Below are 16,665 nucleotides of genomic sequence, written 5' to 3' on the forward strand. Positions count from 1 at the left end.
CCAGTATGTATTATTACATTAATAAAACTAGTAACCAGAATAGAGCAACAAAGGCAAGAAATAATAATGGGCACTTACTATGTGCCAGGAACTGTAAAAGCCAAGAGCTTTATTTAAGAGCAGCATATTTAATCCTCAAAATTCTAGAGTTAAGCTCTACCATTGGCCCACTTTACAGACGAGAAAGATAATACACTCTGACCTCCTCCTATCAGCTTAGAAATAACTAGTGTGCATCACAAGGAGTTGATATAATTCTAGTCAAAAGCAAAAGGGAAAAAAAGGGTGTACTACAAAATGGAAACGTATTACATTACTACCTTGGAATTACTACTAGCATCAGAATCAATGACTCTACAGCTCCAGGAAGATGCAGAGGGCCAGCGAGTGACATTTTAAGATAACTTTTATGCCCTCTTGTTACCTCCCTACAGGATTTAACAAGCAATGATTCATTTAAATCCATAAGTTCCTCTGTCGATATGCAACTACCCTTGAAATCACAGGGGTTGCTAAGAACTATGAATTAATAGTGATTTAGTTAGTGATTAGTTAGTGATTTTTTTTTTTCTATTTAGGCCAATACTTAACTATTTTAACCTGTCAGGTCATCTGAAAATGTGTTGCTTTTTTTGAGTTTTAATGGGCTCTGTGTTTTAAAAATTTCCTATTGGAGTTCTAAGTTCCAGTCTGATAACCAGCTATGTGGGCTCAGATAAACAACGTGACCAGGATTCAATTTCACCTATAGAATAGGGATAATGCTACATCATACAGAGGCAAAGGAAGGGGAACAAAACATACAATGGGGAAAAAAAAGGTGGAACCCCTGCAGTTTGCTATGGAAAGCAGAGTAAACTCTTCACAAGCACAGGCTTATGTCTGTCCAGATCACTTGTGTACCTCAAAACCTAACAGGGTAGTGGGCAGACAGCTGACATTCAATAAGTAAATATCTGTTGAACTGAACTGAATTTGTTGATATTAACACCTAGGCCTTCCTTCTCTGGGACAGCATTCTGCTATATCCAGTAAGGTTCAGTATAGATCATTTACATTTTAAGTGAGGGAATTCCCTGCCAGTCCAGTGGTTAGAACTCCAGGCTTCCATTGCTGGGGGCCAGGATTTGATTCCTGGTCAGGGGAATGAAGATCCCACAAGCCACATGGTGTGCCAAAAAAATTAATTAAAAATAAATAATTACTTAATTAAAAATCAACCAGCTTTTTAAAATGTTCTTTAAAAAGTACTTTGAGAATGTTTTGGAACTAAATGAATACAAGTTCTAATTAAATTGCTCTTTTAGAAAATTCCCATATTTTCTCAACTTCCATACTTACCCTGATATATCACAGGAATAGTACCAGTGAAATTCAGTAGGTCTTTCTGGGAACTATCTTTGAAAACTAGAAGAAAAAAAAAAAGTCCCAAAAAGTGCAATCAGAAGTAGGAAGAACTGTATTATTAATGGGCATGCATATACATACACACATACAGAAACACACAATTTGTAAATACCATAATCTACGAATCAGTAAATACATTGACAAGGGCAAAGTACTAAATGATGTTCTCTTAGAAAGCAGAGCAAGTAGGTGAAAGAACACAGGACTTTGATATTAAATCCCAAGTTCTTGGCCTGCTTTCCTACTTAGAGGTGATGGAAGAAACTTTTACATTTTGAGATATGGGGAAGTCATCCTGGCTCATACATTATTTAACTTAAGCTTTATGCTAACTAGAATAGCCAGTTTTGTGGCCCCTTAAACATACATCGTGTTAAATTTGTTTTAACAGTGAAAGAAAAGGATACATTGTCCAGAAGCAAAGAATGTTTGTTTTGAAGACAGAGACAAATGCCTCTCTTCCCTAAAACATCAATGCTAGTACTCCTTCAGTGATCAATCCCTTCACAGGTGTCAAGGCCATGTTGACTCACTGTGTGTATGCTCACGAATGTTTTTTTTGAAACCCTGAAGCAATGAACCCCTGTCACATTTGATGTTCTTTGTTCTGACATATAAAACTGTGCTAAAAACCATGCTTCTTCAGACTAGCCCTTCAAAACTTTATGCGAGGCTGTCTCCTAAGCTATGATCCTCAGCTTGGCTTGAATAAAACTTCTTTCTGAACTTCCCTGGTGGCTCAGTAGCTAAGAATCCACCTGCCAATGCAGAGAACACGGGTTCGATCCCTGGTCCAGAAGATACCACGTGACGCACTGCAACTAAGCTTGTGCACCACAACTACGGAGCGTGTACGCTAGAACCCTCGAGCCACAACTGCCAAGCCTGAGTGCTTGCCACTACTGAGGCCTGCCTGCGCTCTGCAACAAGAGGAGCCGCCACAGTGAGATGCCCGCGTGCCACGAAGAACAGCCCCCACGCGCCGCAACTAGAGAGAGCCCACACAAAGCGATGAAGACCCAGCACAGGCATAAATAAATAAAAATAAAACTCTTTTCTATTCCTATTACAGACTGTTTATTGATTACTTCCAGCAACAGAGGCATATGACTTTTGGTTAGTCTCTTTGACCCTCAGTTTCATCATCTGTAAAATAAAGACTGCATCTCAAAGTTGTCACAAGGATCAAATGAGGCCATGTGAAAACCCATTATAAATAAAGGATTATAAAATGTGTGGACGCTATCATATAATTGTCAGGTCTAAGTAACATCAGTTAACAATCACTTTCAGATATCAGATTATAAATTTTATAATCAGAAAAAAAGGTTTTATTTTTGAAAGTGACCTTTCAGAAAGATTACTAATAATCTTTGACTTCTCAAACTCCATTATTCTCAACCTTTTTTCAGTCTTCACATTCCTGAAGATTCAACTTATCCATCAATAATTGGAACACACTGACGGACAGCTAATGCCCTATTTTCTGACCTGGATACAGAAAACACTACATGTGGTTTCTAACTGTCAAACTGCCTTAGAACAAGGTCCTTTTAAGACCTCAGTAGCTAACTATACTACTTGGGCAGTGTAAGAAAAAAGTCTAAATAGATTTGATGACTTATCAGAAAGGGAGAAGAGGAAAAGCTAGGCTAACAGAAAACTCAAGGCCAAGAGTGCACATAAGTACACATATTTACCTTGAACCATATTTGAGTGGAAAACAACAGCAGGTGAAGGGGTCACTCTCAGGCAAAAACTAAAATGGACAGAGGAGTAGAACAGAGATTGTTTCTCAGGGACACAGAACAATCTGGAAATGTGGTACAGAAACTACAGTCATTGTCCAAGCAAAGTATTCAAAATGCCAAAAGAGAAATGATTATAATAACACATGACCAAAACTGTCTTCAGGAACAAAATGTACATTGGCAATATTAATTCTATAGCTTGAGGGTTTAATGGCACCACAGCTCATTTCTCTAGATGAGAGAAAAGAGATAAAGAATTAACTGGTACAACAAAGCTTTAAATCTATAAGATGAAGGAAGACATCATAAAAGAACATTTATTATTTAAGCAGAGGGCAAGATGAACACGAGTACAAGCTCTAAGCCCATGCCTAACTAGCTGTGTAATCGTAAGCAAGTTATTTAAACTCTCTGAAAACTGAAGATGATAATACTCACCTCACAGTTCTGGTTGTAAAAGAGTATGTAAAATAATATAGATAAAACATTTGGAAACATATTTGGTGTTCAACAAATAGTAGCTGTTAAATCCCCCATCCCAGGGATTTATGTACCAGATGCCAGGGTGTTATTCAAGAAAGGCAAGAAACAGATGGGCCAAAATCTAATCATTTCTTTCCACACATAAAATTAGCTATTCTTTGGCCATCATGAAAAAATCTACAAACAATAAATGCTGGACAGGGTGTGGATAAAAGGGAACCCTCTTGCACTGTTGGTGGGAATGCAAATTGATACAGCCACCATAGAAGGTGGTACAGATCAGATCAGATCAACCGCTCAGTCGTGTCCAACTCTTTGCGACCCCATGAATCGCAGCACGCCAGGCCTCCCTATCCATCACCAACTCCCGGAGTTCACTCAGACTCACGTCCATCGAGTCAGTGATGCCATCCAGCCATCTCATCCTCTGTCGTCCCCTTCTCCTCCTGCCCCCAATCCCTCCCAGCATCAGAGTCTTTTCCAGTGAGTCAGCTCTTCGCATGAGGTGGCCAAAGTACTGGAGTTTCAGCTTTAGCATCATTCCTTCCAAAGAAATCCCAGGGCTGATCTCCTTCAGAATGGACTGGTTGGATCTCCTTGCAGTGCAAGGGACTCTCAAGAGTCTTCTCCAACACCACAGTTCAAAAGCATCAATTCTTTGGCACTCAGCTTTCTTCACAGTCCAACTCTCACATCCATACATGACCACAGGAAAAACCATAGCCTTGACTAGACAGACCTTTGTTGGCAAAGTAATGTCTCTGCTTTTGAATATGCTACCTAGGTTGGTCATAACTTTCCTTCCAAGCAGTAAGCACCTTTTAATTTCATGGCTGCAATCACCATCTGCTGTGATTTTGGAACCCAAACAAATGAAGTCTGACACTGTTTCCACTGTTTCCCCATCTACTTGCCATGAAGTGATGGGACCAGATGCCATGATCTTAGTTTTCTGAATGTTGAACTTTAGGCCAACTTTTTCACCCTCCTCTTTCACTTTTATCAAGAGGCTCTTTAGTTCCTCTTCACTTTCTGCCATAAGGGTGGTGTCATCTGCATATCTGAGGTTATTGGTATTTCTCCCACTCTTGATTCCAGCTTGTGCTTCTTCCAGCCCAGTGTTTCTCATGATGTACTCTGCATATAACTTAAATAAGCAGAGTGACAATATACAGCCTTGACGTACTCCTTTTCCTGTTTGGAACCAGTCTGTTGTTCCATGTCCAGTCCTAACTGTTGCTTCCTGACCTGCATATAGGTTTCTCAAGAGGCAGGTCAGATGGTCTGGTACTCTCATCTCTTTCAGAATTTTCCACAGTTTATTGTGATCCACACAGTCAAAGGCTTTGGCATAGTCAATAAAGCAGAAATAGATGTTTTCTGGAACTCTCTTGCTTTTTCCATGATCCAGCGGATGTTGGCAATTTGATCTCTGGCTCCTCTGCCTTTTCTAAAACCAGCTTGAACATCTGCAAGCTCATGGTTCACATATTGTTGAAGCCTGACTTGGAGAATTTTGAGCATTTACTCAGCCATAAAAAGGGACACATTTGAGTCAATTCTAATGAGGTAGATGAACCTAGAGTCTATGATACAGGTAAAGTAAGTCAGAAAAACAATTATCGTATACTCATACACATATATGGAATCTAGAAAGATGGTACTGACAAACAATGGAAAGCTAGTGGAGGTGATGGAATTCCAGTTGAGCTATTTCAAATCCTGAAAGATGATGCTGTGAAAGTGCTGCACTCAATATGCCAGCAAATTTGGAAAACTCAGCAGTGGCCACAGGACTGGAAAAGGTCAGTTTTCATTCCAATCCCAAAGAAAGGAAATGCCAAAGAATGCTCAAACTACTGTACAATTGCACTCATCTCACATGTTAGTAAAGTAATGCTTAAAATTCTCCAAGCCAGGCTTCAGCAATATGTGAACCGTGAACTTCCAGATGGTCAAGCTGCTTTTAGAAAAGGCAGAAGAACCTGAGATCAAATTGCCAACATCTGCTGGATCAAAGAGTTCCAGAAAAACATCTATTTCTGCTTTATTGACTATGCCAAAGCCTTTGACTGTGTGGATCACAATAAACTGTGGAAAATTCCAAAAGAAATGGAAATACCAGACCACCTGATCTGCCTCTTGAGAAACCTGTATGCGGGCCAGTAAGTAACAGTTAGAACTGGACATGGAACAACAGACTGGTTCCAAATAGGAAAAGGAGTTATGTCAAGGCTGTATATTGTCACTCTGCTTATTTAACTTACATGAAACGCTGGGCTGGAAGAAGCACAAGCTGGAATCAAGAGTGCTGGGAGAAATACCAATAACCTCAGATATGCAGATGACACCACCCTTATGGCAGAAAGTGAAGAACTAAAGAGCCTCTTGATGAAAGTGAAAGAGAGTGAGAAAGTTGGCTTAAAGCTCAACATTCAGAAAACGAAGATCATGGCATCCGGTCCCATCACTTCATGGCAAATAGATGGGGAAACAGTGGAAACAGTGGCTGACTTTATTTTGGGGGGCTCCAAAATCACTGCAGATGGTGACCACCACCATGAAATTAAATTAGTCCTTGGAAGGAGAGCTATGACCAACCTAGATAGCATATTAAAAAGCAAAGACATTACTTTGCAAACAAAGGTCTGTCTGGTCAAGGCTATGGTTTTTCTAGTAGTCAAGTATGGATGTGAGAGTTATAAAGAAAGCTGAGCACCAAAGAATTGATGCTTTTGAACTGTGGTGTTGGAGGAGACTCTTGAGAGTCCCTTGGACTACAAGGAGATCCAACTAGTTCATCCTAAAGGAGATCAGTCCTGGTGTTCATTGGAAGGACTGATGTTGAAGCTGAGACTCCAATACTTTGGCCACCTGATATGAAGAACTGACTCATTTGAAAAGACCCTTATGTTGGGAAAGATTGAAGGCGGGAGGAGAAGGGGACGACAGAGAATGAGATGGTTAGATGGCATCACTGACTCAATGGACATGAGTATGAGTAAACTCCAGGAGTTGGTGATGGACAGGGAGGCCTGGCGTGCTGCAGTCCATAGGGCTGCAAAGAGTTGGACGTGACTAAGCAACTGAACTGAACTGATACGTAAAATAGATAGCCAAAGGGAATTTGCTGTATGACTCTGGGAACTCAAACGGGGCTAGCAACAACCTAGAGCAGTGGGATGGGGAGGGATGTTCAAGTGGGAGGGGGCATGGGTAAACCTGTGGCTGATTCATGTTGATGTTAGGTAGAAACCAACACCAGGGACTTCCCTCGTGGCCCATTGGCTTAAGACTCCATGTTCCCAATACGGGGTGGGGTGCCTGGGTTCAATCCCTGCTTAGGGAATTAAGGTCCCACACGCCACAACTAAGACCTGGTAGAGCCAAATATATTCATTAAATAAATAAATAAGAATTAAAAAAAAAAAAAAGAAAGAAACCAACACCATACCGTAAAGCAATTTGCCTTCAATTAAAAATAAATTAATTAAAAACAAAACAAAAATTAGCTATTCCTAAGAAATACTTCAATTAACACCCCAAATTTCCCAATACATGAAGCTGAATTTGATATATTTTCTTAACTCAAGCTAATTCAAATACAAAACATACTCATATAAAGTTTTCAAAACTCTGTGCTTTGACTAATTCATAAGTCCTGAAATCAATTTAGTCAGTCTTAATCACCATTTGTTTTCGAATGGGATGGAATAGAAAATGCCAGAGTGTACATAATATTTTAGTTATGTATACATGGGATTATGATAGAAAATGGATTTCCAAGTGTGGACTGGGGTCAGAAATTTTGAAAGATGAAGAAGTAAAATCTTTCTCAGGTAACCAGACTCTATATTAAGCTAAAAAGATAACTAAAACGTTATTAATTTATTAGCAACCATATATGTGATAATCAAAATAATGGCCTCTGAAGATGTCCAAAACTCTAATCCTTGGAACACACATATATATATTACCTTGCTTGGCACAGAAACTTTTTTAGATACAATTAAGTTAAGGACCCTGACAATTTCCCTGAGGAACTTATCCTGTATGATTAGAGTGGATCTAAGCTAATCACATTTGGTTCTTTCTTTTTCATTATTTATTTATTTTTCACTGCGCTGGACCTTCATTGCTGCACAGCCTTTTCTCCAGTTGTGGCCAGTGGGGGCTACTCTCTAGTAGCAGGGCGTGGGCTTCTCACTGCAGTGGTTTCTCTTCTTGCGGAGCATGGGCTCTAAGGCATGTGGGCTTCAGCAGTTGCAGCACATGGGCTGAGTAGTTGCGGCTCCCAGGCTCCAGAGTACAGGCTCAATAGTTTGGTGCATGAACCCATGCTCCCTGCATTGGCAGGCAGATTCTTTACCAATGAGCCACCAGGGAAGCCCCACAATTGGTTCTTAAAAGCAGAGAACCTGGGTTTCCCCAGTAGTCCAGACAGTAAGAATCTGCCTTGCAACACAGGGGACACCAGTTCAATCCCTGGTCTGGGAAGACCCCACATGACCGGGGTAGCTAAGCCCACACGCCACAACTACTGAAGCCTGAGAACTCCAGAGCCCGTGCTCCACAGCCAGAGAAGCCACCACACAGAAAAGCCCAAGCACCACAACTAGAGAGCAGCCCCTGCTTGCCGCAAGTAGAGAAGGCCGTGAGAGAAGGCCGTGCGCAGCAATGAAGACCCAACACAGCCAAACAGATTAAAAAAAAAAAATTTTTTTAAGCCGAAAACACTTCCTGTGGAGATTTGTGAAGGATGGTCAGAGAGATGCAAATTGCTAGCTTTAAAGATGGAGGAAGGTGACTCTGAGCCAAAGAATATGGGCGACCTTTAGAAACTAAAAAAGGTAGAGTCTTTTTTGCCTTTTCTCTTTTTTTAATCTCCCAGAGCCTCCAGAAAGAAACTAAGACCTACCAATGTTTCCAACCTACAGAGACTTATGCTGGGCTTCTAATTTACAGAACCGTAAGATAGTAAATTTGTTTCAAGACACTAACTGTGTGCTAATTTGTTACAGCAGCAATAGGAAACTAATACAATACAAATTTTATTAACTTCAAGTTTCCTTAAAAACCACAGGTCATAAAGTGTAGCTCAGAATCAGGGGGTAAAAGAGAGAAATGAGAAATTATAACACAGTTATAGCTCTCTAAGAACAAATAATTAATAGTTTACTAATGGAGCAAAAACTAGAGTAAATGATTCTTACCATACGTATCCATGGAATATCTGAAATGTGGGAAAAACATGTTTACGTTCTTCAGTTCTTCCACAGTTAAATCCCTGAACTTGTACTGAAAAGAGAAAAATGAACACAGAATAAGAATAAAACTATAGGCAATGGAATAATTACAAATTAACATTTAACTGAACACTTACTATGGGCTAGGCCCTGGGCTCTGAGTTTTACAATCATGAATAGTATTTGCTTTAATAACAACCCTGTGAAGTAGGTAGGGCTTATAACTGCTCGACTTTATAGAAAACGAAAGCTAGAGAATCAAAATAACTTGCTGAGTTAGATAGCAAGTGAAACCAGAGCTCAAACCCAGCGCCTGGGCCTTTAATATCTATATGAAATTACACTCCTGACATCATGGTTAAAGATCCACCTCTCATGCCTGAATACCTCATTCACTTGAGATACCTTGAATTTCCCTTCCTGGTACTATAACTGAGTTTCAAAGAAAGAACAGAAAGCATGCAAGGGTTTGCAGTCAGGCTGAAAGAACTGCCTCCTCATTCATTCAGATGTAGTCTCAGAAACACTACCTTGGTTGCCCTGTGGGTAAAATCATTTAACTTCCTTGATCTTTTCTCATTGGCAAAAAGAAGGAGACTCCTACACTCCACCTCTTAGATTTGTGCTGGGGATTAAATGAAAAAAAAAAAAAAAGTATATTAAGAGTCTATTACCATTTTGAAAATGAAATTGAGAAAACAATCAAAAAAAAAATAAAATACTTAGGAATACATTTAACAAGATGCAAAACAGACTCTAAAAACTACAAAACATTGTTGAAAGAAATTAAAGTGGGTCTAAGTAAATAGAAAGACATCCCTTGTTGCTACATCAGAAAACTTCATATTGTTAAGATGGCAATAGTCCCCAACAGATTCAATGATCAACAATTCACATTAAAATCCCATTTGACTTTTTTTTTGCTCATTTGCAAAAATTCACATAGCGATCTTAAAATTCATATGGAAATTCAAAGAACACAGCCAAAACAATCTTAAAAAAGAACAAAAAAATCAGAAGAGTCATACTATAATCAAAAGACAAGCTACAATAAGAGAGACAGACAATATGTGGGAGAGGATGAGGAGAAATCAGAACCGTCTACGCACACACCACTACTGGAGGTAAAACGGTGCAGCTGCTGTGGAAGCGTCTGGCAGTTCTTCAGAAGATTAAAGAAGAGTCACCATTGTTGTTGCTCAGTCGCTAAGTCGTGTCTGACTCTTTGTGACCCTATGAACTTAGCCCACCAGGCCCCTTTGTCCGTGGGATGTCCCAGGCCAGCATACTGGAGTGGGCTGCCATTTCCTTTTCTGGGGGACCTTTCCAACACAGGGACCGAACCCACATCTCCTGCAATAGCAGGTGGATTCATCACCACTGAGCCACTAGGGAAACCTGTTAGAGTTACCGTATGACCTAGCAATTCCACTCTGAGGCATATACCCAAGAAAAATGAAAACATGTCCACACAAAAACTTGTGCACAACTGTTCATAGCAGCATTACTTATAACAGTCAATAAGGAAAACAATCCAAATGTCCAGTATGATATATCTATAAAATGGAATTCAGCCATAAAAATGAATAAAGAACTGATATATACATGGATAAATCATGAAAACATTATACTAAGCAAAAGAAAACAGACAAAAAGCCACATATTAAATGACTTGCATATAAAGTACAAAAATAGGCAAATCCATAGAAACAAAAAGTAGATTAGTGAGTGCCTAGGGCTGGAGGTGACTAGGAGAAAATCAAGAATAACCTCTAACAGATCCTGTTTCCTCTCTCTGAATCTTTTTTTTTCCATGTACAAGATCAATTTTTCATGTGCAAGAGAAATAGCTCTACCACCTGGCAACTTCAGCAGGAAAGTATGAAAATCTTATGATTAACATTTGTAAAAGTGAGGTATTAAATGAAATGTGTGTACAACCCTAAGTGCAGACAGGAAATGATGAATCGACAACATATCTAAGTTACAGAAAGGCCTCGGAAAAGAGCTGTCTACAATTCATGTTAGAGCCTAGAACAGTATAGGAAAATAGAGGGAAGAAAGAAGGTCATTTTAGGAGAAGGTCATTTTGTTTTGGGGAAAAAATTTGGCAGCAGAAAAAGCATATCATTTTATTAACAACTTGAAAACAGAAAACTCTTACTCATCTTTGTATGTTCCCCACAGCAATTTGCACAGGGCATGCCTTCAATAAATGTAGGCTAACTGGATGGCAGCCAGCGAAGAGACAGAGTCATACAAGTAGAGTGGATATAGAAAGCAATTATGATCCACAGGGGCATCAATCACTAAGATCACTAAAATAAAGGGTCGACCTGTATTAACTACAGCAGGGTAAACATGAATCCCAGATTCAGTGTTCCTGATTCAGTGAAATCAAAAGTGAATGAAATCATCCCAATTCTAAACACTAAACAAATGTACAAAAAGCTGCACTGATGTCACTTGGATTACACATTTATTATGAATCATATCATTTCTCTTTTGTTTTCTACTTGATATTATATGCTGTTTTCTACATTCTTAACATCCTCTGAGAATATAATAATTAATGGCTGCATAGGGATATATATTAAAATTGATCTAATTGCAAAGTAATATGAAAGTCTGTTGAAAAAGAGCAAAAGCACTCTTTGTTACAGCTTGAAAACCCAAATATCACTACTAGTCAAATAGGTGATTTTCATTCTTGACGAAAAAGATCTATTTTATCTGTTAAAAAATATATATATTACGGAAAAATCCCTAGAGGTCCAGTGGTTAGGACTCCATGTTCTCACTGCCACGGGCCCAGGTTCAATCCCCTGTTGGAGAACTAAGATCCTGCATGCCTTGCAGCATAGCCAAAAAAGAAAAAAAAAAAAGTCATGTCACTTTTAGTCTATATGAAATAGAGTATCTTCTTAGTGTAATAGTAAATATAATCCATGACTATTAACACATAATCCATGACTATTCCTATACCACCTAAGTCTGTGTAACATTCTATAAAGATATACCTCAGACAATGCCATTTGCTTAAAGGGTGCAAGCAGCAAACTAAAGAGGAAAACTGGCCCATGAAATCCTAAAACTAAAACAATTATACTATCATAAAAATCATTATGACTGGGGTTTCCCTGGTGGCTCAGTGGTAAAGAATCTGCCTGCCAATGCAGGAGACATGGGTCCGATCCCTGTTTCCATATGCCAAGAACAACTAAGCCCACGTGCCACGCTATTGATTGAGCCTGTGCTCCAGAGCCTGGGAGCCACAACTACTGAACCCACGTGCTGCAACTGCTGAAGCCCATGCGCCCTAGAGCCGTGCTCCATAGCAAGAGAAGCCACCTCAGTGAGAGGCCCATGCACCGAAACTAGAGAGCAGCTCCTGCTCACCGCGACTAGAGAAAAGCCTGTGCAGCAGTGAAGATCCGGCACAGCCAAATAAACAAATAAATAAAATTATATATTAAAAAATGGGTACGACTGAAAAACTGAGAAGTTACTAACATTCAATCTTAATCTGCTCCACTGCAATATGCTTATTTAGTAGACTGATATTTATGAACATCAGAGTACTCCTGTATGACACTGCTCAAATGTTGGACACTGAGGAGTATTTTATGGCATCATTTCATTTTTTTAAACAAATTAAGCATTAAGGAATCTTATAAATTAAGTCCAATCCTATTATTTTATGAGTGAGCAAATCTAGGTTAAGTTACCTGTTCAAGGTAACTCAGCCAGGGAAGGTAGAAATAGAAATTAGGGAACCAGAAAATCTTTCCAAACCTAGTATATAATATATACTAAAGAATATATATATACACACACACATAAACATATATGTACATATATACACATTTTGAAAAATAAACACTTATAAACCAACCTACCCTCCAGTGCTGTCCAGCAAAACTTTCTGCCATAATGGAAAAGATCATTGTGTGTGCTGTTGAATACAGTAGCCACGTGTGGCTACCGACACTTGTGGCTGGTGTGACTTGAGAAACTCAAGTTTTAATTTTATCTAATTTTGATGAATGTAAAAAGCCACATGTGGTGAGTGTCTACCATACTACTGGACAGCACAGACCTTTCCAATCCCATCACATCTGTCTGGGTTTTTCTTCTCTCAACCATTCAACTGCCTACCTTAAATTGTATAGTCATATTCCTCTGCCTTTCCCCCTCCATAGTTTTTACCATATTTGTGTGCATCCTTAAATACCACTCTCTCTTGCTTAGCTGCTTCTTGGTTTAATTAAAATATAATTTTGTATATAATCTCCAACTTTTTTCCTGAACATACTGTTTCTAAGGTTCACTCCTATTGCTGCATGTTGTAGTATTTCATTCATTTTCACTGCTGCAGAGTAGTGTTTTCCATTGTGTGAATGAATATAGAACTATCTTTCCATCAATGAACATCTGGATTGTTTCTAATTTTGAATTATGAATAATTCTGCAAATGTCTCTTGCTTCATATATTATGAATCATCTATGGTATCTACTTAGATGTGCTGCTGCTGCTGCTGCTAGGTCGCTTCAGTCGTGTCCGACTCTGTGCGACCCCATAGACGGCAGCCCATCAGGCTCCCCCGTCCCTGGAATTCTCCAGGCAAGAACACTGGAGTGGGTTGCCATTTCCTTCTCCAATGCATGAAAGTGAAAAGTGAAAGGGAAGTCGCTCAGTCGTGTCCGACTCTTAGCTACCCCATGGACTGCAGCCTACCAGGCTCCTCCGTCCCTGGGATTCTCCAGGCAAGAACACTGGAGTGGGTTGCCATTGCCTTCTCCATCTACTTAGATGTAGAAGGACATAAAATAGACATAATCAAATTAATTTTTAAAAGCCCAAGCTGTTTCCCCAAATGGTTAAATAATAACCATTTAACCAACAGTGGGGCTTTCCAGGTGACACAGTGGTAAAGAATTAGCCTGACAATGCAAGAGACCCCTGGGTCAGGGACATCTCCTGGAGGAGAAAATGGCAACCCTCTCTAGTATTCTCGCTGGGAAAATTCCAAGGACAAAGGGGTCTGGTGGGCTACAGTCCATGGGGTCACAAAGAATCAGACAAGACTGAGCAACTAAGTCACCCACATAGTGAGAGAAAATGGTGTTTTACCATGGTCTCAATTTGCTTTTCCATGGTTACTAATGGATTGGGCAAACACTCATTTCCCTGTTGTCTTCTTTTATTTTTCAAAAAATGATTATTCATGCCTTTTGTCCAATTTTGTATTGGTTTTAATATTGATATGTAGGCTAATTTATATATTCTGGATACCAATACTTTCTCAATTATGCATTACAATATTATTCACCAAGTTTGTATTCTGCCTTTTCACTCTCTTCATGGTGTCTTTTTATACATAAAAGTTCTTAATTTGAATGCAGTCAAATTTATCAGTCTCTTCGAGTATTTTACATCTTGTTTAAAAAATGTTTGCATACTCTGAGTTCATGAAGATTCTTTCCTCCATTTTATCTCTATATGTTTTAAAGCTCATCTCTTATATTTAAATCTTTAATCCAAGGGGAATTTTTAGTTAGTTAGTAAGGTCCAATTTCATTTTCTCCAACATGGATAATCATTTGTCCCTGTATTCTCCTTTCTGTAGTTTTCTGCAATGCTTCTTCTGTTTTATACAGCATTTTCAAAACATATGTGAACATGATTCCAAGCCCTCTAGTCTGTTCCCCTGGTTAATCAGTCTATCCTATACCAATACCACACTAAGTCTCAATTACTAGTCTTGATATCTGGTAGAGCAAGCCCCACACCTAATCTTCTGTACGAATGTCAAGATTATTCTCAGCCTTTTGTCCTTCCAAATGAATTTTAGCATCAGTTTGAAAATTTCCCAAAATACCCTGTTAGAATTTTGATTGGAATTGCATTGACTCTATAGATCAATGTGGAGAAAGCAGATATCTTCATATCCATGAAGTTGGAATATTTATCTACGCAGGAATATTTATAAGGTTTCCTTTGTTTTCAAGATTTTTCACGTTCTCCATACAGTTGCTTGATTTTAATGTACTGTTCACAAAATTTGCAGCACTAAAATTATTTCTAAATATTAAGTTGTTATATTATTTGCCTACTTCAAGGACTAAGGAACTTTGGAAATATCTGCTAGACTGACTTGTTTCTAACTGGTTTCCTTAATTTATATATCCAACAGACATTTATTAAGCACCAATGTGCCAGACTATCCTATGCACTGATAAAAACCTTCCTCAACTATTCTGCTCCAACCCTTGAGAAAATCACTGTCTCTCTTTTATCTTCTTCCTGCATTCCAGTCCCACCAAAATTATGAAGTTTTTTTTTTTTTTTTTTTCTCGTCTCAACTTCAGCAATTCTTCTCCCTGGACAATACACCATGCTCCCCTCATTGAAAAACTTGATAGAGTGATTCTTTTAATTTAACATTCTCTGAAGAGGAGCCAGAAAGCCTGAACGCTAGGTACGATGATATTTCTTTTCCTACAAGACCTACACATCTGTCACAATAGATAAAATCATCCAAATCAGGCATATAAAAATTTTCAATTAAAAAGACACGAACCCAACAAAAACGTCACAAATGTACGCTTTCCGCATAGGGAAGTCTTAAAAAGCGTTATGAATCACTGAACTAAGAAACTGGTGGAAAAGTTTGCCTCAGATTGTACACTGGTGGCGAATCAGACAGCCTGGACTAAGAGCCTGGTGTAACATGGAATCTGACCTTAGTCATGTCCTAGAATTGCAGGTCAGACTTCTAGGTCAGCCCTCCCAGTCAACACTTCAACGTTAAGAGGATCTTTTCTGGGCCTTCCAACCCTGTTTTCATTCCCAAATCTACACCAGTCTTTCATTTACCGCAGTTACTCAGCACCCCCGTCGTTGTCAGGCACAGGGCTAGATGAGGGAATAAATATGGCACTGTCTGTGCCGCCATGAAGTTCACCTTCAAAGAGTAAGGTCTGTACAGAAATAATTACTCCACGATGTGATAATCGATATATCCGAAAGCAAGGAGAGAGGAGGGAGTGATTCTGTCTCCTAGGGAGTAACATCTGAGTCCCAAAGAATGAACACTCAAGTCAAAAACAGAGGGGTGTGGGTGGGGGTAGGCCATTTCTGCTGAGAGAAAGGCGTGGTTAAAGAGATAGGCGAGTGCTGGACGCTGAGACAGAGAGAAGCTGGTGGCGTGAGAAGGTGTAAGAGCGGGTGGAGGTTGGGGGTAATCTCAGAACTGCTGGGGGAGCCAGAGCCGCGGCCGCACCGCACCCATTCCCCGCAGCCGGCTTCAGGCCAGCCCACCCTGGCTCCGAGCCCCGAGAAAAGCCGGTAAACGCCCCGAGGAAGTAGGCCGGCCACGGGCGGACGCCCCGGGACCCCGGCGCCCCAGACACTGCCTGGCCGGCTGCCCGCACCTTGCCAAGGAGTCGCCTGAGAGCCTCGCTGTCGAACTCCATCTCCAGCCAAGACCGCGAGACCGGTTCCGCGACCCCAGCCCCAGGATCTCCTTCCGCACTTTCCCTGGACGGAGGCTGCTGCGGACCAAACTTCCCGAGCGGTCCTAGACCCCGCCCCTTCCCAGGCTCGAAAGTCCACCCGCGTCCAACCCCTGGGCTCAGCCAAGCTCCGCCCGAAGTCTGCTCACCGTTCCGCGGAAAACCGTGAGCGCCCACGGAACCGTGACCCGGCTTGCTGGAGGGAAACTCGGGGACATCTGTGAAGAAAGGAATAGGAAGGACCCGAGGAGAGGCAGTAA

General features: G+C 40.2%; 1 protein-coding gene across 5 annotated transcripts in view; it reads right to left on the minus strand.

Annotated features, from left to right (window-relative positions):
- The window catches only part of UEVLD (UEV and lactate/malate dehyrogenase domains), a 56,532-nt gene extending 39,889 nt beyond the window's left edge, over positions 1-16,643 (minus strand). The window contains exons 1-4 of one of the 5 annotated variants that reach the window (XM_027532181.1): positions 16,325-16,410; positions 9,418-9,512; positions 8,855-8,939; positions 1,342-1,407 (exon numbers count right to left, since the gene is read on the minus strand). In XM_027532181.1, coding sequence (XP_027387982.1) covers positions 1,342-1,407; positions 8,855-8,894 — 106 coding nt within the window. In that variant the 5' untranslated portion in view covers positions 8,895-8,939; positions 9,418-9,512; positions 16,325-16,410. Of the gene's footprint in view, positions 1-1,341; positions 1,408-3,107; positions 3,167-8,854; positions 8,940-9,417; positions 9,513-16,324; positions 16,470-16,554 lie in introns of those variants that run through there. The other 4 variants (XM_027532182.1, XM_027532179.1, XM_027532180.1 and 1 more) reach the window with 4 other exon arrangements.
- Between the last annotated feature and the right edge of the window lie 22 nt (positions 16,644-16,665).

This window comes from Bos indicus x Bos taurus, chromosome 29 (genome assembly GCF_003369695.1).
Source record: "Bos indicus x Bos taurus breed Angus x Brahman F1 hybrid chromosome 29, Bos_hybrid_MaternalHap_v2.0, whole genome shotgun sequence".
Classification (NCBI taxonomy): domain Eukaryota; kingdom Metazoa; phylum Chordata; class Mammalia; order Artiodactyla; family Bovidae; genus Bos; species Bos indicus x Bos taurus.